This window comes from Molothrus aeneus, chromosome 4, assembly GCF_037042795.1.
Source record: "Molothrus aeneus isolate 106 chromosome 4, BPBGC_Maene_1.0, whole genome shotgun sequence".
NCBI classification, from domain to species: Eukaryota; Metazoa; Chordata; class Aves; order Passeriformes; family Icteridae; genus Molothrus; species Molothrus aeneus.
Window position 1 is genome coordinate 56,769,912 of NC_089649.1, and position 23,680 is coordinate 56,793,591.

General features: G+C 36.1%; 1 protein-coding gene across 8 annotated transcripts in view; it reads left to right on the forward strand.

Moving 5' to 3' along the window:
• Nucleotides 1-23,680, forward strand: part of KCNIP4 (potassium voltage-gated channel interacting protein 4) — a 387,819-nt gene that overhangs the window by 341,060 nt on the left and 23,079 nt on the right. For all 8 annotated transcript variants that reach the window (XM_066548548.1, XM_066548554.1, XM_066548549.1 and 5 more), the window contains one exon: nucleotides 4,413-4,537. In XM_066548548.1, coding sequence (XP_066404645.1) covers nucleotides 4,413-4,537 — 125 coding nt within the window. The remainder of the gene's footprint in view (nucleotides 1-4,412; nucleotides 4,538-23,680) is intronic.

Sequence of the window (23,680 nt, forward strand, 5' to 3'; positions counted from 1 at the left end):
ACAAGTGATTCCATTAAATTTAATACCTGCTCTCCATGTATTCCAAAAGTGGTAACTTTTTGGCATTTTTATGCACGTGACTGCATGTGCTTGCTATCCAATACACAGGGGGTACCATCATAACTGGTCTGGGAGGAAAGGATTGGTCCTGCAGGTTTTGAATATAGAGCTTCAAACTATTTAGGGGACAGAACTTAAACCTGGTGTCTGAGAGAAAAAGAAATGTTGAGATTGAAAAGAATGTGAATGTGAATATACAGGAAAAGCACACTGGTATTATACTGAATGTCCTGATAAAATCCTTCCAGAGCAAGTAACAGATAAATATAGAGGGGCAGTGGGAGTAAGAGAGAGATCAATACATAGATACATATATATTCCTAGATAGAGATTAATTATAGTAATAACACTACAATGTCTTCCTATATAAATTGACTCCTATAGCAGATTTTAAAATATCTCTCTGGATCCAATTCAATTTAGATTAATTTGACTGAATTCTAGGCACTAATATAAGCACATAAAATAAGAAGCTGAATTGTCCAGGTGTTGCCTGTATAATCTTCTGATAAAGCATATCAATCAATCTCAGGAAGAAAAAAAGGCCTGCAAGAACAGTTCCCCACGTCTAGTGAATTTAGAACAATAAAAAGCAACTTGACTAGAAATACAGCCCCCTACTAATGTCAAGACTTCACAGGTACAGATCTAGGGTTTCTTAATGCTATCCCCGTTCACTGTCTTTCATATGCTCTTCTGTAGAGAAAACTCTGGTGTTTGCTTTCCACTTAAGTATTTGAGATGAAAAGGGATAAATTTCTGGATATACACTGATTTATTTATTTCATGGTGTCTTCAGCTGATATGTTTTAATTGAAAATAAGGTATCATAAAAACTGCAGTTACTGTTGGGGCACTTGTTAATAACTCTTTCTGGATAAGTTGCTTTCAGCTGCATGACCTGAACAATATAGCACTAGACAACAAAAGGAATCAGAGAATCACAAGTTTGCTTGAGTTGGAAGAGAGACCTTTAAAATCATCTAGTCTAGTCCTCCTGCACAAGACCAGGTTTCTCAAAGTCCCATCCAACCTGAACATTTCCATGGATGGGGAATGGAATAGATAATGAAATAGAATTAATCGAAAGTTTGATCTGTTTGTTTGAAGTTGCTGTGGGAGTGACACATCCTTATTCCTTGCACACTTCTATGTAAGGTCTTCATCTGCACAGGTAACAAAATATATTTAGAGTCAGTCTCAGAAATCTTGACCGTGTCAAACTTATATTTTCCTTACTGAAAATATTCTACAAACCAGAAGAGATGTTGAACTAAAATGAGTATCAAATATTTCCTATTTGAGAACCAGCAGTAAAAAAGGTGCATTCAATAATTTTCTCTGCAATCTCCTCCATAAATAAGTGCTACATTAAGTAAGAGTGTTATATCAAGTGAAAACCTTGAATAAGATTATCATTGTACATATACACTGTAATTATTCTATTTTAACATCATGTGCTATTTCATTTCTGCTAGCATGAAAGAAGCAACATTATATTGTCCTAGGAATGAAAACAGCACAACTTGAAATAGCAATCACATGATGTGAATTCCTTAGAAATTATCAGGGAAATATTTTTAACAATTAATTTATTGATATATTCATAGCCTGAATTTGCACTTCTGCACTTCTATCAATATGTGCTTACAAAGGTTATCTAAAAATGTAAAATCTTGTCTCAGCATTTGCATTGAACATATTTCAGCATTCGTATTGAAAAAAGCATGTAAAAGAACACTTTGTGTGCTCTAGTCTAGTAAGTCTAAACTTTAAACCATCATTCCCTAGATATGTGCATGTGCTAGTACACTAGGGTAGGGCTACACTCAATGGTTTTGAGAAATAAAAACTGCTAAATAGTTATTAAATGGTTAGGGAGGTTAGGGAGGCTATAATGTGTATAATGCATGTGCACAAATTTTTACAGATATATAGAGTACATAAAGAGTATATAAAGAGTACAGATATATAGAATACATTTGCTTTTTGCTGTGCTTTTGCTTTGTTTTTGCCATCTTGTTCTTTAATCAATAATGAAAGGTTCAAAGTATATCTCCTATGGCATTTACATTAAAAATGTCTTTACTATTTAGTAATAAGAAATCTAATTAATTTAATCAGTAACAATATTTTGTTTAGTACATTAATGAGGGATTGTGAACTTGTTTCTGGTTTTCAGTTGACATGAAATTTTATTTCTATGGAAAAAAAAAGTATTCCTAACTGATCTAGGCTGAATAAACCAAGGAACTGAAATAACTAATGCCATAGAAATCATTATTGTTTAGAAATAGATAAAAATAGAAATAGTAAAAAGAGATTTTCACCCACTTTCCTGCATATTTTAAAGTATAGATTTTTCTGCTTTTTCTTTTCCAGCCTGTTGTCTAGAACTGTGAAGAAAAAAATTAAAAACCAAATGCCTCATGAATGCTATAGCATTTTAGTCATCACAGTTGGTTGATTTTAAGGAAGTTTATGATTATCATGCATTTTTATTATTTCTAGCTATAAGACACTAGAGAAGTCGAGTGTAAAGAATGTTATACTGAACCTTTTCATTAACATCATCAGCCTACTGCAGTCTTCTACATGCTCACTGAATCATTTAAAGGCAATAAAAATGTTTACTGCTAAGGGTATACTAAATATTGTGCTCAGCACATTGTCTGGCCTTTATCTCTAGCCTCACATTTATTATGTGTATTCATTTAGCTTCCAGAAAAAATTGTAGATGTTTCTCTAGGTAGCCAGATGTTTTACAAATGGGTGCTTAGAGAACTCATTTCAAGTTAAGTCTTTTTCTGTCTAAAAACAAAACCCATTTAAATCCCATGTAACCATTCAAATATAAAATACAAGTGAGCCTTCAACAATATTTATTCTCAGGTTGATTTTTTTGCCAATTTAGTCTAAGTACCTAGTGTTGAATTGTGGTTATCAAAAAAAATCATCTGGATCACACTGAGATCATCCTCCTGAGAAGAGTGCTAACAGCAACATAATTTTCACAGGAGAAAGGACAAAGCCCTAAATTTTGTGAAGATTTTTACAAATAGTTTATCTATTATTAAATATCTCTTTAAAGAGAGATATTTAATAATATATAAACTATTTGGTTGCTTATTTTTTGTTTAGCCGAACTGTATCTTCTGATGCCAAATTTCTCCCAAGCAGCTGAAAGCTATTATTTCTGCTTTATAGCAGAACAAAAATATATGAAACTCTAGGCATAATACTACTTTAGTTGAGTTCTAATACTATGTGTTTATGAATATTGAACCAAATGAAACTTTATTCTAAGAATAAAGAGTCCCACATTCTAATGAAATAAAATATTTATCTTCAACATTGTAGAAGTGACAATTAGGCATTTGTATTGTTATATTGCTATAGTTCCTATAACTCCTAAATCAAAATAAAGCAGTAATTTCATTTCATTAATCTGGATAAGTTACATTTAAGGCTGCCAGTACTTAGAAATGGACACACACCTTTTTATTTTGATCACAAGGGACTGGCACTCTACCTTTAAAGTTCCTTTAGCTGTTTGATTGAACGTTCACATTTAAAACTCTACCTAGGAAAAAATGCATTGCTAATTCTCATTGTTTTAATCTACACTTAACTGTAAACCTTGAATGTGTATATCCACATTCTTACTTACCTAAAGAAGAGGTCCCTAAAACTATCATGTTCCCCACTTAGGCTGCTCACCCTCAATAATATTTCTCCTAAGGGGTCAGTTGTATGATACTCAAAGTAAGGTCTGCTGCTGTGTATGCAACACCAATTTCACATGCTTTCCAGAAGACAACTTCACAATAAAAATCCCAGCCTGATACAGTCAATTCCCATCCATTATCTAACTGAAGGAAAATTTTCAGTTTTCTGGACTTGCTGAAGTTTTATTAAATTGTTTCCTTTGGTCAAAGAGTTGTACAAAACAAAAAGTCATACTGAATGTATCATGCATGCTCTTGCAGGATGTTGTCTTTCCAGTTTATTGGTATTATTACTCATGAGATAATATGCAGGCTACTGGATCATCACTGCTGTTCACTATTCTTTGCAGCCACAGAAGCAGATGATAGACACCCTTTTCCTATAAGTTCAAAATGGACTCATCGTTTGTCATTAAAGCTGCAAAAACAAGTCTTAAAGAGAATGTATTTTCTTTCTTCCTCCCTTTCCCTTTCCCTTTTCCTTTTTCCCTTTTCCCTTACCTTCCCCTCTTCTCCCCTCCCCTCTCTTCCCTCTTCCCTCTTTCCTTTTTTCTTCTCTGTCTTTTTGAAAGGGTTAAAGTATTTCCTATTGAGTTTTCCTCCTCTGTCTCTTGTATTCTGCAGACACTGTAGAAGATGAAATGGAAATGGCCACAGTACGACATAGACCTGAAGCTCTTGAACTGCTGGAAGCACAGAGTAAATTCACAAAGAAGGAACTTCAGATCTTATATAGAGGTTTCAAGAATGTAAGCACTTCCTTTTTGTATTTGCAATCTGTTTATGGGATTGGCCGCTGCAGTCTCAGCTATGTAAGAGTGACTAGCAGTACAGCTCATGAGATTCAGTAGCTAAATACTGCATATCTGATCAGATGAGGAAACAATCACTCTGAAACAATTGGTCTAAAGTCATTAAACTATTTAATGAACAAAAGATGCAAATAGAAAATAGAAAGCATCAAGGGGAGAATAATTATAACTTAGTAGGAGAAGTTAGTTGCTTATTCTTAATAGAGTAAGTATAACATATATAGTAGGACTTTGTTCAAAGACAAATTGAAAGTTGAATTGAGGTTGTTTGTCTAAGGATGCAAAAATGGAAGAGTCCTGAAAAATCTGGTCAGTAAGAAGAAAGATTTTGATTTTTGTATTCACAGGAGCTGTCACAAGAAGTAATTGATTTCTACTGCCCTAGATGACTTTTTTATTTGATGAACAGCTGTAGATAACTTCATCAGTTCCCACTAGTTCTACAAATCTATAAACTTCTTAGATCCCTTTACTAGGATCTGAGTGATTTTTTTTTTCCTGAAAATGTGTGATGTAGTGGCAGGACCAATGTTTTATTTGGCAGGGATCCCAACTGAGGACCCCAGTCCATGGGTGTAGTTTGATTCATTTTCCAGTGTGTACAGCTGCCCTGTAGTGCTGGGCTTGGCTTTGACTTGTGAGGCATTCATGGTTAGTGCAGCAAAGAAATAGAACTCAAAAGATGTTAGTAAGTAATACTGAACTCTGTTTTCTTAAAAATATACTTTTTCTCTATTTATTTTACTATCCTTTATCTCATTAGAAAATATGTGGAATGTTGGATGCAGTTAACATTGGATAAAAATATTAAAGAAACATTATATTAAAAAATAATAATAGTAAATTATAATCATCAATGTTTAATTTTAATCTATAATTTCAACTGTAAGTTTTGCAGCTGTGCAGATGCTATGTCTCCTGCTGAGCTGAAGCTAAAGATTAATTTAATTGCATTTATCACCTTATAGTTTATCTTTTCTTTCACCCTCTTGGGTGAAAAGGGACAATCTCTTGCCCATGGCATTTACTACTCAGATGAGTTAATAAAAACACAATGAAGCTCCATTATGGAATCAGAGAGGATATCTTCAATAGCTTGTACAAGAAGTGTAAATCTTGCAGTTCTTAGCTCTCCTGCATTCTGTAAAGAAAGCAAGACATGCAAAGGGATGTTTTAAACACATATTTTTATCAAAAGCTTACAATGCAAGCAAGAGAGAGTCACTTAATGTGTCCTGTCTGTATCATTCTCAGTTCCAGAAAGTATATAATGTTGGCATGTTAGTGATTAACAGTGATTGCCCTTAAAAGCTTTTCATTTCCTCAGGGTTCCAGAGAACATTCCCCTGCTAATGACAATATTCTCCAGGCATTGCAAATCATGATCTAATGTCCCTAATTATCTAAGGCAAAAAGGTACAAAGTATAGTGGATAAAATAAGCCTTCTGTCTATTTCTCAAGAATAATTATTTTTAGAGTTTCAGAAACTAAGAACCTTGATATTTCTTTGCATAAAATGAAGTATGGAGAATAAGAATAGATTATAAGGAAATATTTTAATTGATACCTTTTTTTAGCATTTTCTGAAAAGAGGAATTCCAGCTCTTCATGTGCTTTTTTGTTCCAAGATGTAAGTTCTACTTACATCAAAGGAATGTTGATGGTAAAACATGGTAGTACATTTTTATCCATATGTTTCATTTCCTTATCAGTACATGATAATTCAAGACATGTCCTTGACTAGATGATAGAGTTAATGGACATGAACTTCAGTGGTTTTGTGTATAATATCATTGGAAAGTTATCAATTATGATCTAAAATGCTGTAAATCATGCCCAGGGCTAGTGACTGTCATAAAGATAAATCAGTTTAAAGTAGTATTATTTAGCCCAAGCATTAGATTTCAGAAATGGATGATTTCAAACTTTTTGTTGAGTTGGAGTTTGTTTTATTTCTCATATTAACAGTTTCTACTGGTGCTAGATCACAGCTCTCTAATCCCCTCAGAGAACTGGTAGGACTAGTCTACCTCAGCTGTATGAGCATCTTGTCTGTGCTGATTAGTTCACCTTTCCTGACACATATCTACCTTTTATTGAATATATCTGGAATGGCTTTGGTGGGTACTGATCCACAGTGGCACTGCAATGTCTCCCATGGTCTGTGCTTGGACTGTGTCCCCCTTACAGTGTGCTCCATCATCCTCTGCTGCCTGCCACAGGCCACCTGCCTTCTGGCATTGTCATCCAGCTGAGTGCTGTCCTGCCAGTATTTCCAAGCACACATAAGCCAAGTGCTTCACACATCTGCTCGTGTACCAACTTCTCCTGGGTGCCACCCAGCTGGACACTGCCTTGGCTTTGTTGGGCATGAGCCAGCAAATGTGTCTGTTTATGCAGAAAAGGCAGTTCTGCTTTAGGTAAGGCACTTCCAGCAGGTCAAAGGAGCCCTGGAGGCCACACCAGCCCCTCACTCAGCGCTGGTGAGGCCACATCTGAAGTTCTGTGGCCTGTTCTGAGCCCTCCAGTGAAACAAAAGTATGGGCATACTGGGGAGAGTCCAGCAAAGGGTCACAAACATGTCTAAGGGACTGGAGCACCTCTCCTGTGGGAAAGGCTGGGGAAGCTGAGACTGATCAGTCTGGAGAAGAGAAAGCTCAGCAGGGATCTTATCAGCATATATAAATATCTGAAGGGAGGGTGTAAAGATGGACCCAGGCTCTTTTCAGTAGTGCCCAGCACCAGGACCAGAGGCAGCAGGCACAAAGAGAAACACAGGATGTTCCCTCTGTACATCAGGAAACACTTTTTCACTGTGAGGGTGACTGACTACCAGCCCAGATTGCTCACTGGGTTTGTGTCATCTTCCTGCTTGAAGATATCCAAAAGTTACTTCTCTGGACATGGTCCTGGGGATCCTCTTCAGGACAGATGCAGGAATGTGCAACCAGATATCTCCAGAGATCCCTTCCAACCCCAGCCATTCTCTGAGTCTGTGATATTCTGTTTAATCATTCCACTAAGAAGGAAATTATTGAAAATATTTAATGAAAGACACAGGCACACATATTTAACATGATGTCATCAAAATCTGGTGCAGATCCTACCTCTATGCTTTATGCTTGTCACCTGATATTTGCCTGTCTTACTATCTCTTCGATAATTCAGTATATAAAGCAAGATAAATTAAAGCATGAACTTAAGTTATGATAGTTCTGCTGATGTTGTGGTCCTGTTAGATGAAATTAGCAGCATCCTACAGCACATTAGTACTAATTGAAAAGCTTTTATCTATAGAATCTCACTCCAGCCTGCATATTTCCCTGAACCCTGTTGAGTTTTAGGTCTCTTCTGAGATAGGCATGAACAGAACTTTTCACAGCTTACCTCCAGTTATTTGTTATTTCTGACTTCAAAATGCTTACAAGTAGTTCTGGCTAACTTCAGATAAAAAAAGAAGTAAGATACACCTGCATTTCTGTCGTGTTGATGATTACAAAGTTTGATTTTTTATCATCAATTTGATTTTCCACTGAGCACAAATTACATGCAAAATCCAGGCAGAAGTAGCACAGGATCTCACAGAGCATCTTTGTGTGTATGTAAACATCTGAAAGCTTTAGAAAGTCTCAGATCACATTGCAGTAGAGCTGATGCCCTGTGTAACAAGAACTAGAGTATAATTGCATAGAATGCTCAAAGATGATTGAAATGCCTTTGGGACAATGGCTGTTTTGGTAGAACTCAAAGTCAACATTTAGAATGAAAGGGAATATACACAAAAGAAAATGTAAGAAGGTGGGATAAACACCTTCAGATGACATAACAACTACTATATGGAAAATTATGAAGGGAGAACTTATGTCTATATTAGGAAATTTAGCCATTTTTAAGCTTCTATACTACCCTTGAGAAATGAGCTTAATATAAGCCCTAAACCCATCTCAGACTGAAAAGGTTGTACCCAGCACTCTGGCTTTACAATATTCCTGTGCTGTTGTTGCTGAATTGTTGCTCAGCTGCCATCCCAGTGGGACATTTCCAATTTGTATTTGGCTTCCTGTCATCCCATTTCTTGTAAATTGAAATTGTGATTGCTGCAGTCATTAACCTTTCAAACCAATAGCTCTGTGGCAGTCCTAGTACAAGTGGTACTTCACAATAACTTTTACTGACTATCAAGCATGGACTCAACATGTGGTCTTTCTTTCTCTTCTGTCCATTGATAGATCTCTCCCAGTTTTAAAAGCATCCATTTAAAAAATACCTAGATAATGCTTTTGCTGCACAAAAGATGCTCCTGTGCTAAATATAAATGTTAAAAATATTTTCATTTTGGTTGGTCATTCTTGTAAAAACTTTTGTACAGCTTTGTGTTGTGAAACTCCTGGACTTTTCCAGAAAACTGGAAGGATTTTTCATGAACCTTAATTTTACCTGGCTGTATGTCAGAGAAAATGTAAATTGAAGTCATAATTGCATAAAAATGTCTGTGGACACATACTGGAGATTTAAATAGGCAGCTCCACACCTCTGACATTTATTGGGAATTTCTAAGACACTTTTCTTCCCTTTTGCAAATGAGACAAAGAATGATAGCAAGAAAATAAATCTGACAATGTTACAGCTCAAAGATTGGTTCCCTCATCACACCACCCATCTATGTGCATAAGTTGAAATATGATCATTTATTCAGAGATTTTTTTATTTCAGTTATGATTTGATGGAAGCATTGCATCACTGTATGTTGCATTTGTGAATCTCACAGAAAGATTAATGGAAGCTAGTTTCAGAGGTGATAAAGCTCATTTATTGATTGTCTGAAGCATTTGAGTTTTGTGTTTGAACATTTTCCCATGTAATTAGAGTTTTTAAAAACAAAAGAAAAATTATAAATTTTGTGAAAGTAATTGAGATTTAGAAGAGCAGAATTTAATTAGTACATGGAATACAAATAATTTTCACTGTATAAATAATTTTTCTGCTCCTGCAATTTTTTGCTTAACAATGAAGATGAAAGTTGGGTGTAAAATGTGCATTTTGCAGGATATGCACTAACTTTGCAAAAGCTGAAACACCTCAATGTAATTTTGAGTACCAAAGCTAAAGTTTTCAGAATGATTAAACTTTTCTTAAATATTTGTATGCCTGATATTCTAGGAACACTATATACACTATTTGTTTTTTTCACTGCAATTGGAACCTACTTGGTAAGACAGAAGACATGAGAAATGTATCTCAGTGTCCTAGACATGGATGGCTTTCAGCTTTTTGGCTGTGCTATTTGCACAGCCTCTGACCTATGGCTAATAGAGATATACAGTTCTGTATTTCACTTCTGTCTTTCAAATGTAGTTTCTAAGATGATCAATGTCTTGATTAGAAATTATTTAGTACAAATTGAAATCTTGTGCTGACAGGGGATATAGACATTTGACTATTAATGAGATGAAAAAATGGGCATTGCAAAGAGTTAAAATACCTCTGTGATGATCCAAAACAAGAGATTTTGAACCTTCATTCCATTTTCCTTGCTTTCTTACTTAACCTTTTCCACCTGCTCTAAAGCATGACAAGGGACAATGACAAAATAATCCTCTTAGTTTATATCTCTGGAACATTGTATATTATGAAACAAAAGCTTTCATGCTACAAGAAGTAATATTTTATCTTGGATCAGCTTTCGCTGAACTGACTGTGTCACCTGTCTCACAGAGACAATAGGATTGTTCAGTTCAGTTCAGATTGATCTTCTGTTTGTTGTGATCACATCCAGTTCTGTACTGAACCTGCATGTTTGTATTGCAATGAGTAAATGCAGATTCAAGATTAATACAGACCAGAACAGAGAGGAAAAACCCCAAACTGAACATGAGTGCAAATGGCACTAATGCAAGAATATTTTGCCCCTGACATCAGTCCTCCAAAGCTTGTTCTTGTAGGTGAAGTAGCTTAGAGCTTCAATATGCTTTATAACCTCCCATGTGGGGCTCGAGGACAGCAAGGAAGATTTTTTATTTGACCAGCAGTCGGTGCAGTTGCTTTTCTTTGAGATTTGATGACTCTCTGTATAAGTCTTAGGGCTTCACAGCAAGCAGTCTTAGCAAGATCTTTCCAGATGAAAAATATCTGACCCAGCAGAAGAGAGCCTAGAAGAAAATATAGATCAGTTAAAGGTTTCTACCTGGTTTCCTTGCCTAACATGAATCAATACTAAAACCATTTGAGCTACATCCCTCTCTGACTCTGAATATCAAACTGGGGGTGCTCTACTGGGCATCAGTGCATGAGACATTCCTATTGTGCTGAAAGCTTTTGCAGAGGTGCTGACCCTTCTGCACAAAGCAGTGTTGGACCACCAGTGTTGTGGAGGTTGTACACAAAAAGTACCAACAACTTGTCTTTTCAGATAGACATAGGGATGACAGCTGAACAGGTTGTGCCTCAAGCATATAAACGTGCTGAACTTTGAGCATATAAATGCCAATAAAATGGAAAAAATAAATGGAAGTTCTAAATCTTGAAAGAAAATCAGATAGTAGTAATTCAAGCTGAAAATTAACATTCCCCAATGTTAGAAAACTCCTGTGCCTTGTTCATCTTAATAAACTAAACAATAGACAACAGCATAATGAAGATCAAGAAAATAAACCTAGAAGCTAGATACCTTGTGTGCTGTCAACAGACAGATTTCTGTAAATCTTTTTCTCTCTAAGGCATCAGTAGACATGTATAAAGCACATAGCTCAAATCTCCCTTTTTAAAGTTGAGTTCTTGTTTTCCAGTTGTGCCTCAGATTAATTGTTTTATCAACTTTAGATGACTGAAGAATAACTTTAAAATAACCAGCCCTTGTCAAGGAAGCATTTTGTTATTAGGCATTCACTTGTTAGGGACTTAGAGGGAACTCTTCCATATTTCAAACAAGGCTGTGTGAAAATCTTTTAACAATCTGAGCAATAAATAATTCTTACATTCATCATATATTTCCTTTGAGTGTTAGTAAAGAGACTTGAAACATTTCAAAATTTTTTCAAGTAAAACAATTTGGAAGTACAGTTCGACAGACCTAGAGTATAGTTGTCAGCTGTCACAAATTTACAGATCTTAGTGTGTTCAGCAGAGATATTTGTTTCAATTAGTCTCACAGTTACTAGCAGAGATTGAAATCTTCTTTCTGAAAGTTAATAATGACTCAGTCCCTACACTTCTATTCATCTCATGGCTTGCACGAGACACTTCATGTTGTGCTCACTAGGGAAAAAATGTCATCTATCTTACCAAGGACTGTCTTCATAATAATGGCTGCTTGCTCATGAATTATCTCTAAAAAAGGTAGGTGCCAAATCTCTAATTAAGAAATGTACAAAAAGATTGTGACTTAAATAGCCAATAGTAATAGTAGTCCAGAGCACCAAATGCCTCCAAAATTCTTCCTTAAAAAAAAAAAAAGAAAAAGGGAAAAAAGGGAAAAAAAAAGTCCACATTAGATTTTAGTGGAACTTTATTGTTCTGTATGTTTGTGTGAGCCCCTCCTATTTGGAATTGGCAATACCCTGTCCTGTGCTCTGGTGTGCTCTCCCTGGGGCTCACTGGTGGCAGGCTGGCACTTGAAGCTCAGTGCAGACCTTCTGCTTTACCAGCCAGATGCTCAGTGTAACTCATCTGCTGGAAGAGCTGTTTTCTACCACATGAGCTTTTATGTGCATCAGTTTGGAATATAAATGTTTATGTACTGGAATACGAGCGGCCAAATGTCGTCTTTGGCTACAACTCACTGCAGTCACTTTTTTGCAGCATCTGGGCTAAGCACTACAGAGCCTGGTATTTGAGTTATGTGCAGTGGTTGAATTTTGGTTTCTGGGTAATCACCAACATTAGGGAAGTAACTTTTGGTGCAATGCAGCTCTGATGGTGTTGTAACTTAAAAATTTAATAAGGATACACCTCTTACTCTCCTTCCTCTGCCCATCGCCTTTTCTTCATGAGCTGCAATGCATATTAACTGTAACTGCTATAAACATTTTACTTTATAACACACAGCTCAATGTAAAATTGTTCTGTGAGAATATTTATTAGTTGAGACAGCAGCATTCAAAAACCCCTCTACCTGGCTTTCTTGGTACCAATTTCCTTACTTTCAAAGAATTTGTGTACAAAATGTTATAATCTTTTATTTAATCTTGTACCAAGTTATCTCTCTGTTCCCCTCCAATTCAGATGCATGTGGACACATGTATTTTCGGGTGGGGATCCTAAGCCTGCAGAATGAGGGGAGAGGGAATAAATATACCTTCTGGTGAAACTTCTTGATGGTGCAGTTCAACCTTTTGGATGGACTTGATAGATAAATCTTTTTTGTGCTGGACTCAGGTATCTGTCATGGATCCCAGGAATTTCCAAATGATTTTGGATCTTTATATTTTTTTCTACTTTAAATTTCTGATCAATGTGAACAAAATTAGCAACATACAGGTTTTGTCAGAAATAAGTGAAACGAATGTCATTCCTTTATTTCAACAGAATTAATTTCTCTTTACAAATGTCTTTAGATAAACATCTGTGTTAAAAATAAACACTGGTAAATCTTCAAATAAAATAGCAAATCACAAGTGACAAAGCCTCAAGGTCAAGTCTTTCAGTGTCAGGGAAGTTTATTACAAGTCTTGGGTCAACCTGCATTTACCTTTGAGTGAAAGTGTCTGACAGAGCCTGCATTCTTTAGATCAGCTGGACACATGTGTAGTTGCACTTCAGTTATGTGAATGATTCTCATATTAGCTTTCAAGTAATGGAATTTATTCAACCCAATGAATTCCATTGTGAAATATTCTTAAAAGATCTTAGATACGGTGAGTGTCAGAGAAGAAATAGGAGCCAATATCTCAGAAGACAGCATGATTCAGTAAACACAGCATGAAACTAGAAGTCTAAAGACTTCAACCTTTTTGCTCTCTGGCTGGCTTATTAACTGCCACACACCTTTAAAAGCCTTAACTATCATGCTAAAAGCCTTCTGGGCTGCCTGAGACCATTATACCAGTGCATCAGGGCCTGCGTGGGCTCCACATTGACAGCTGCCTAATTTAATGTCTCTGCTCTGACAGCCAAAACCTTTCAGAGGGTCCCTGGCTATCGGAGAGATTGCTTCTCAGCCAATGATCAAAGCCCCCTCCAACACGTCCTGGGAACAAAGTGGGGAGTACCAGTGGGGGGGCTGGCGGCTGTGGGAAACTGAACTTTCCCAGGGGCTGGAGATAGCAAAGTTCATCCCTAGAGGAGAGAAAAATGAACCTTGAATTCCTTGATGTTAAGAGCGAAATGTGTGGGCAGGGTGTTTGAGGGAGATACTTTGCCCCTCAATGGCCAGGCTCCATATCTGTCAAGTAGAAATCACAGTAAACTCATGCCTGAAAAAACACTGATCTAGGAAGCACTTTATGTGTACTTTATGCATTTCTAACAATTATTTACTCATTCTATTTATGCATCTCTGACACTGTGATCAGCTTCACAGTGGACTCACAAAAAAGAACAGCTTTTCAAAGTGAACTCTCAGTGACTGAATGTTCCAGTATCTGTATCTGACATACTACTACAAGCAATTATAAATATCAGAACAATAACATGATTATGATTTTTCTGGTGATTTAAAATGCCAGCATTATTTAGATGCACAGGCTACCAAGTCAACAGTCTACTTCACTGAAAAAGAGGCATTGTACCACCTCTGTAATGGAGCATAAGCTATAACAGCCTTAAATTCTTATTTTGTTCTCAAAACCAGTGTTTATGGAACAAAGACAAATCTTATGTGCCATAAACTTAGCAGACTGTGGAAGAAGTTTTTATGTCCAGCAATTTCAGCCTCAATGTATCTCCATAAGGAATGATACAACTATGAGAAACAAAATTTGTTTTTAGGCCTAAACTGATTGACAGATGACTTTTTTAGATGTACCTGATTGTCTAGTTGTCTCTTTTTATTCTTCTTGTTACCTGTTTTAACTGAGAAATGTCTTATTTTTTATTTCTCTATGCTGTTCATATTTTCATAAAAATATGCCAGCAAATATCAATCACCATTTGTATAGGTTTATTTGAGTATTCAGTTCCAATGATTTGACTAATGCTATAAATTTTAGATATGCTGCCAAAAGCAATGTATTGAGTATCTACATATGAGGAAAGGAAAGCTCCAGAGCAGTCTAAAGGAGATTCATATAGCTTATTTAGATATTTTGCTGTGCTAAAAGAATTATCAGTTTGTATGGCTTGCTAAACTTTAAATTCCATTCTGATGCTTTTCTCATGTCTTTGAATTATAGGAATAATATCTCCTTTATAAGCAGTAATGATACATCCTCCCTTGTCTTATGGATCTGTTACCCCTCCTTCTCAAAAGGATTTAGATGTATGGCCACAAAGCCCACTCTGGTCCTTCCATGATTACCACGAGCAATAGAGCTCTTGTGGCCAAGTGTCTTCTCCTTGTCAAGGAGACTCTGGGAAGATCTTTGGGCAGCAGAATAAAAGTGTCAGTGTGCTGTGCTGGACTGGGCAGGCACAGAAGTGACAGTGAGGTTTTGGTGCTTGGGGAGGGGACCCTGTCTCAGACACTGAGTGCCAGAGTTCCTGTAGGATAAGGCATATTCCCCTCACTCTGTGGACAGGGAAGAGGCATTTCTTCCCACAGACCACCTCTCCCTCTCTCACCCACAGCAGCCTCAATTCACATCATTGCCTCAGTTGTGTCTGATTTTCCCCACTGTACTTGGTGAATCAGCTCCAACTTATGCTAATGTCAGGCTCAGTTTTATAAATATTTATGCAGGTAAGCACATTTGTTCTTCTGTTTGCACTGCTGGGGCCCTTCTCCTGAGACAAAATGTTGTTAGTAGTGGAGAAAGCAAAAACCTTTGTTAAAGGGTAAATGTATTACCATATAAAATATAAATAATGAGCACAGTGTTTGATTTTCAGTGTCTAAACCAGTCCCCATTGAATTTTATGTTCTTTGCCATTTCCACAAGCTGTAGGCACTGAAATTCCTTGGTATTTTCATTGTATTTAGCACTAACCAAATATTGACCTGTCTGATTTTACCATTGCACATCTTTGAAAGAAACAAAGAACAACTGCTCTGAAAAATACTGGAACACCATGACTTAGGACACACTTTCAACCTGACTATCTTTTGTGCAGTCATGTCTCAGGAATGCAAAACAGAGTGTTCTTACTTCATTACTAAAATGAAAATTAGTATCAAGATTGAGAAGCATTTAAGACAGGATATAGAATATTTTTTTCACCCTGACATGCTGTTTCTGCTTCATAAATGCCTTGATCTATATTCAGGCCTTTCCATTTTCTGATATGTCTGTGGTGCAAGTCCACTAACTTTTAGCAGAAGGTTATTAGTACAGCTTCTTCCTCAGCAAATCTTCCACTCTTCAAGGATACAAGGAGCTTCTAGGATAAACAAAAGCACCCTCATGTAGGAAAAACATGATTTTAAAGAATGGAATTGACCTACCTTAAAATATTGCTTTTAGGGACTGGTAGTGTTCTCGATTCTGCTCAAGAGAATCACTTGAGTGGGTCTAATGAAATACACCCAAGGGATCAACACTTGCTAATATGGAGCTATTCCTCTCCTCTCACCCAGGATTTCATCTGATTTGAAAGGATTTGATTAAAAGAACTCACTTGGGAATGTGTGAAAGGCAGTCACTGAAGCAGGGCTCACCTAAATACTGCTTTTCCCAAGAGGGTGAGCACTTTGTGTTTGCCAAAGTGTTTACAACAAGCTGCACTGCTGAAGTATGAGTTCTGCTGCATTTAGTTTAATTATATTTCCTGCTTATTTGTCAAGTCAGGATTGTAAAATGCCATCCTGCAGTGACAAGTAAGGTCAGAAACACTAAGCACCACTCAGATGCCTGGGACTCATCCATGAAGTTTGGTGTTTCGGGCTTTCGGGTGAGCTTTTAAGTTCAAATCTTTAGCTATGTTGCTTACTGTTGTTCTACTGCCAGCTAATAATAAGAATCTAAAAATTTCACTAGTTAGTGAGCATTGCTAAACAAAGAATGGCTCTGATTAAAAGCATTTGCTGGCACCTTGCCTGCTGAGTTGTGGAAGCAGCCGAAGTGTTGATTGTTATTTACTGTGTGAAGCCACACATGCTGGATGTGAGCCAGTTCCTTTATTTTTTCTTGTTTTCCTCTGAAACTGCCATAGCAAGTAGGGGGTGGAAAGAAGCTTTTGTTCATTAGAGTATCCTCCAGTAGGAGGCTTAAAATGTGGTACATCTTCGCTGTGCCACAGGAAAACATTGTATTTCTTTTACAGGTAGCTAAGTAGAAGCAAGTTTTGTGTTTTACCTGATAAGACAAAGCTTGAAAAGAGTTTTTACATGTATTTCACCAATGGATGTCAATGGAGATGCTGTCAAATCAAAACTGCTACAACATTCCTAGAAATGTAGACTGTTGCCACTGAGCTATGAGTTTACAGCTCCTGTGACAGAAATGGAAATGCAACAACCTGAGGTGTTCCCTCTGTGAGTCTTTAGCTGAAGTAATCCTACTGTACTTTAAGTTAAAGAGGAAAGATTGAAAAGAAAGTTGTCCCTTTAGACCCAGTAATTAGTGCTCTCTGTTTGGGTCTGCCTTCTTTCTTTTGAGTCTTATGAAATAGCTTAAGCTTTATACTGGTAACCAAATAGGCAAATTCACAGGAAGATTTAAAAGCAGGGACAGAAGACTTTCTGAGGTAACTGTCCCTAAACATTCTTACCCATTTTCCTAACCATTACTTTGTATGTCTTTCATCCCACAGAGCTTCTATAAAGACTGGAGAAAATATTTCTTTCCCACCATCGCTATTAGCTCTCTAGGCTCACAATTGTATTCAAGGATGCAAGACTAGAGTAGATTCATTTGTATTCTGATCTATAAGGATTGATTCTGCAATAAATAAAAATAGCAAACTGTCTAAGCGAGATATTTGGGCCCTCCTGAACTAAATAAATCTGATCCAAGATATAATTTTAGTTACACATATTTCAAAATTCATCACTTTTTTGTTACAATATCTTTCTATATGATGGCATGGAAGTATTTCTAAAAATGCAAACCAAATATTTTTTTCAATAAACAAGGTCTTGTGAAAGTGATTTTTTTATAGCCCACTCCTGAGAAAACTAGCATGAGAAATCAAATTTAAAAAAAAATAAAACCAAGAACTAATTCCATTTCAAGAGACAGGAGGTTAAATTATTACTTGTTCCTTTCCTGATAACACAAAATATAGAAGTGAAAATTGAAGTAAAAAGAACCAGTGATTTTCAATATAATTGAGTTTCAATATAATTGAGTTGACTTTCAATAACATAGGTTATTTATTAGATAAAATAAATGAAGATCCATTGAACTAGAAATAGATAATTATAAATATACCCATATGTATACCATATATTGTTATACATATTAGGGACAATATTCCACAGATGAAAAGCATATTAATTCTGGCCTTAAATTTTTCATGAAAACTAATTTCCAGTAGTGTAATAAATAAAAATTTAAAACCCTCATACCACCTTTTATTTTGAGCTTTTACAATTTTTGCTCTCCAAATGTCTTCATGTGTCTTACACCTGTTAATATAGTGGGATTCAACTCTCCTATGAATTAGGTAAGGCTTTGAGCCAGTACTCTTGACTGGGCACCCAATGCACATGTGTTCGAAATTGTCCTTTACCCATCCCTTCCACGGCAGTCTCTGCTCTTCTTGTCTCTGCATGTTTCTTGGTACTGAACAGCAGCTCCTTCAGCAGCCTTTCAGAAGAAAGGCAGGTAAGGTCTGGATTAGAGCATTGGCCTGGGCAGACCCCAAAATGATAGGTATAAAGATAGAATAAAACAAATTGTCATCCTTTGTGAGTAGTTTGAGACACTGTCCTGCCAATCATCCTCCCAGTGCTTTGACAAAGTGGCTTTTACAGCAGGCAAACAGTAAAGCTCAAGGAGAACACAGAGTTGGGTGAATAATCTCAAAAGAGCCAAGGCAGGTATATCTTCTGTAGTCACTGCAATTATCTCATACGTGCACTGGTTTCCTAAAAACTTCCTCAGAGCTCCCATTTGATGTACTGACGTGCTGAATGATAAATCTATACAAAGGAAACTAATTGTTTCTGTCTTTCAGGTAGTTTCAAAGAGAGGTGTTTAAATGCAGGAGCCCTAATACTGACAATGCAGCAGTCCAGAAGCCACCAGTTCAAAGAAGCTGATCAGAGAAATTATTGTCTAGAATACAATACAGAGATGTGGGGGTTTTTCTTTTACTTCACAGTTGAAGCAACCCCTTTAAATTTTACCAAAACCTAATGGACAATACTTAGCTTGTATTTCCACCTCTGCAAATTTGTTTCTCTCTTGGGGACATCTAGGGCAGGAAAACAGTGGCTCTCTTCTCCCCACATAACCTTCTGTTATTTCTTCTTCTAGAAGCGTTTAAAGAAAAAGAGAAGAAAAAAGAAAAGGAGCAAAAATACAGTTTTCTGTGATTCCTTAAAATCTGTATTAATGACTAAAAGTCTTTTGAACTGTCTGACTATTCCTGTATTTTTTCCAGTCTTAATTTCTAGTGCTTTGTTCAGCCACATTTCAAATATTTCAAGAGAGAGGTTTTTCTCTGAATTAGGTTTCTGAGACTGCTTCACAGGCTAGTGCATGGCATCTCTTTTAAGCATATCTTTTGAGATATTTTTTATACTACACTTGTTTTATTTTTAACAACTTCAAAACCTTCTCTCCCCCAGACACCTCATTTTGTTTGCATCATCTACTTTGAAGTCCTGGTAGAGTAAGTTCACTTTTATTAGCTTCTGCAGGATTTTTAAACTGCTCTTGTTTCTTCTATGTTGGCCAGTAGTGTGATCAGCTCTCCAGAAATGCCACACAGTCCCTTTTCACAAAGATAATTTCTGATATGTGTTCTATGTTTTTTATTAAATAATCCAGTACCACAAGTGAATCCTGTATTCTGAGTACTTTCAAGACAGAAGATTTATCACACTTGCTCTCACTTCAAAATAAATAGGCTATGAAATCTATTCCTGATGAATATTGCATGGACAAGTTTATTTATATTTACTACCAGGAAATTAGTTACAAAATTAAAAATTTATTTGGTTTTTAATTTACAATAAATTACAAATTTATTTATTCTTGGCATGAAGCTCTAAGGTAGATAAAAATTTCACTTTAGCCCTTTTGGTATTTAGTAAATACATCTTTAATTCTAAAAGTATTCTCAAGTAACATGGCTACAATACTCATGAATGAATGTATTGGATTATAGAAACTCATTAAATCAAATCAATGAAGTAATTACATTTCTTAGGGGGAAGTATCTGATCAGATTCAACAGCATGAATGAGAAGGAGGCTGAAGGCAAATTCCTAGAAAGCACATGCACATAGAACATATAAGTACATGCAAAAAGAGAAGACATTTAAATCAATGGACATGAACATGTATCTATAATGAAGCAGTATGAAAACTGAAGCAGCAGATGCAGCATGGGATGGGAAATTATTCATGCAAAATTCTATAACTGAAAGATATTCAAAGTTGCCAAAACTCCAGCTTTATCCATCATTCAGAATTGTTATGCAGACAAAAGTCTGAGCTTTGAGTTCGTTTCTCCATCATTTTCTTTTCTACATTTCACTATTTTTCTGGCTTTGTGTCTTCTTTGTTTGCCTCTTGTCTGAAAAGGATGTTGATTAGGTAGTAAAGAAGAATCACCTACTGCAGTATTTTAAAAAATTACTGAAGGAGAATTGTCTTAGAGAGTTGTCTGAGGCTAAATAATTTACAGGGTTTAGAGTGGTTCATAAGACCATGTTCTGGCGGTATAATTTCCCAGCAGCAAAATAGGAAGCAAGAGAGATCATCAAAAGGCAGAATCATATTTATTATTCTCTGTCTGTCAGTTTATATTATTTTCTCTTTCAAAGAGAAAGAACTGGATTCAGTTCAAGTTGAACATTTCCTCCTTTTTTTCCTTCTCTAGAAGGAAAATCTAATACATTAATGCAATTTTAAAAGCTTGTAAATTAGAAATTTGCTGTAACAAAATAAATTATATTCAGATCAAGGAAAGAAAGAATATAGGAAATTGTTTAAATAAGCCTCACATTTTTCTTTTGAACTATTTAATTTTTTCCTCTCTTTTATAAGAGTTTAATGAAAGGTTAGATAGATTTTTTTAATTATAGTTGCTACAGTGGAAGAAGTCAGCAATAGCTTGACATAAAACCTTGGGGCGTACTTAACAATTACAATATTTAATCTCTTTCCCTGAACTGCACAAATCTCCTGATGAACACAATAAAGCCAGATTTATGAGTCCAGAAAAGTACAGTCATGGAAGTAAATGATGTTGTTCACATATATTTTTAGAATGAAATTATTCAAGATCAGAAGTGTTCCCTGTCATGTAGAGTCTCAGAGGAAAGATGCGTGCTAAAGAAAGAAAAGCTTGAGCTGATATTTCTGGTAAATGTAATAGGCTAGCATCTCAGATTTTTAATGAATGTCCCTTAAGACACCATTTCTACAGGCCTTCAAGGATGGAAAAGGTAAAATGTTACTGGCAATGCTCTGGCAAAGAACAGAGGAAACTACAGAGGGACAAGCTAGAGGAACTCAAAATGTCATTCCTGGCTCTGCTAAAATATAATTCTCTGAAGTATAGAATTCTCTGAACCTGAAAGTAGGTTGCCTTTTCAAGCAATGATTCTTTCAAACAGTATGGTGAAACCAGAGCTTATTAAGCAACAGAAAAAAAGGACTGCCTTTAAAAGAGGTATGTAGATCATGCATTTCTCTAATAACAAAGGCTGACAGCTTATTTTGAACTAAAAAATAATAAATCATATCAATTTTTGAAGAGTATCCTTAATTCTCCTCTAACATGACAAAATTTAAAAGCAGTGAGGAAATGGGACTCTCAGTCTTCAGAGCTTCAGACTAAGCACGCACAGGTTGGAACTGTTGGCATTTCCTGTAAAAAAGGGGAGTGCATTCTCTGCAAAATTAAAATAGTTTGAATGTTTTTGTCAGCCAAAGAAAAGGGAAAAAATTGTTTTATATTTTAACAAGTCATAGAGTTAGATGACCTTAAATGTGCATTTTGTCGTCCATTGTTTATTAATCTTCTGAGAAAAAAAAAAAGAAAAGGCAACATCTGACCTGTACTAATTCAAAAATACAGGTTTTCTCTTTAATTCCTTCAAAATGTGCCCAGCTCTTTATTTTCTTGTCGGAAAAAAAAATATTACCTGCAGAGTAGAAAGAAGCCACTGCTTCTTTTTCTAAATTTCAAAATGCTGCATTGTTTTTTCACAGTCATACCCATCTCAAGGTAACAGCTGTTTATTCTTCCTCCTGCAGGTCTGGGAATGACATAGATCATATACCATTATATACTTGGAAGAGGAGGTTGTATAATACTTTTGTTACATTTTCTATGTTGAATAACTATAATATTATTTCTATGAGTATCTGAAAAATTCACTGATGTTTTCTTTATTGTGTTTTGAATCCAAGTAGAAATACTGCTCTTTTGCATGCTCTTATACAACTCCAGAAGGCTTCCCAAAGACAAGCAGCATAGTAGAATCATAACATCATAGAATCAGCAAGGTTGAAAAGATGTCTGAGGTCATCGAGTCCAACCATTAACCCAGCACTGCCAGCTCCACAACTCAACCATGTCCCCAAGGGACACACTCACATGCTTTTAAATATCTTCAGGGGTGGTGACTCAAGCACTTCCCCGTGCAGCCTGTTTCAATGCTTGATAACCCTTTCGGTGAAGAAATTTTCCCTTATATCCAATCTGAACTTCCCCTGGGGGAACTTGGGGCCATTTCCTCTTGTCCTAATGTTTGTTACTTGTAAACCTGCTAGAAACCATAGAGACAGTGGCCTATCTGACTACAGTATTTTTGGATAGCTGGTAAGAGAGAGAGATGTTTAAGAGTGCCCTCATACCCAAAGACATGACAGACAGGGAGATGCTTTCTCAATTATGGATTGCTCCTTACCTAATGAAGGGTGGAGATTCATTTCCCTGTTCCTCCCATTCCCCAAAGGCTTGGGTTCCAAAGGCAGTGTTGCTCAGCAGTCAGTATTTATCTAATCTTATTGAGACCTGAGCTCTAGCTCTGCCTGCATCAGGGACATCAGTGCCTGCATCAGCTTCTGTGCCCAGGGACAAGTAATTTTGTATGTGTATCTCCGACACTGATGTTTGTTTCTGTTTTTTTGACTAAACAGAATTCTTTCTTGCTATATGTTTGCATGTGCTTAGTTATGATGAAAAGCTGATTTAGCGAAGGATAATTGACAGAAAAGCGTGATAATCCTAGACTTGACATACATTTCTCAGACCATGCATTTGCCTCTCAATTAGAGATTACACTATTTGTTTCTTAGCAGAAGGTGCCAGAACTATGAATATCTCAGTGTTTCTTATTTGATCTAATTGAAATACTATTTTTTCTCCCAGGAAAAGTTGTTATTACACTGGTAAAAGATGTTACACTACTCTTGATCTCCATTTCCAGCTATTAATTTTAGTGAGTTTAGGACTAGGAGCACATATGTTTGAGTCCTCAGTCCAAATAGCATGCTAATAGTCAAAAAAAAGTATGAACCTTAAAACTTTTTGCATTAAAGAAGAAATTAAGGCTTAAAAAAATTAAGTACATTGCCCAAAGTCTTTTGCACAGTCTGGCAAAATTAGGACTAGAAATCAGCTCTCTGGTCTTGTGTATTTATGCTTGACATAGTAATCAATGACAGTATTCCTTCTGCTTTTCCTACCTCTTTGCATAAGTGATTGGTTTAACCCTCTTTATTCTCCTTCACTTCCTTTCATTTTCTTTGTAATCACTCTCTTCAGAAACTTCCTACATATTCTGTGTTACATATTTCAATTTATGAAAAAGGTGTAAAGAGGCAAAAGGATCTGCAAGTATTGTAAATGCAGGGCCACTG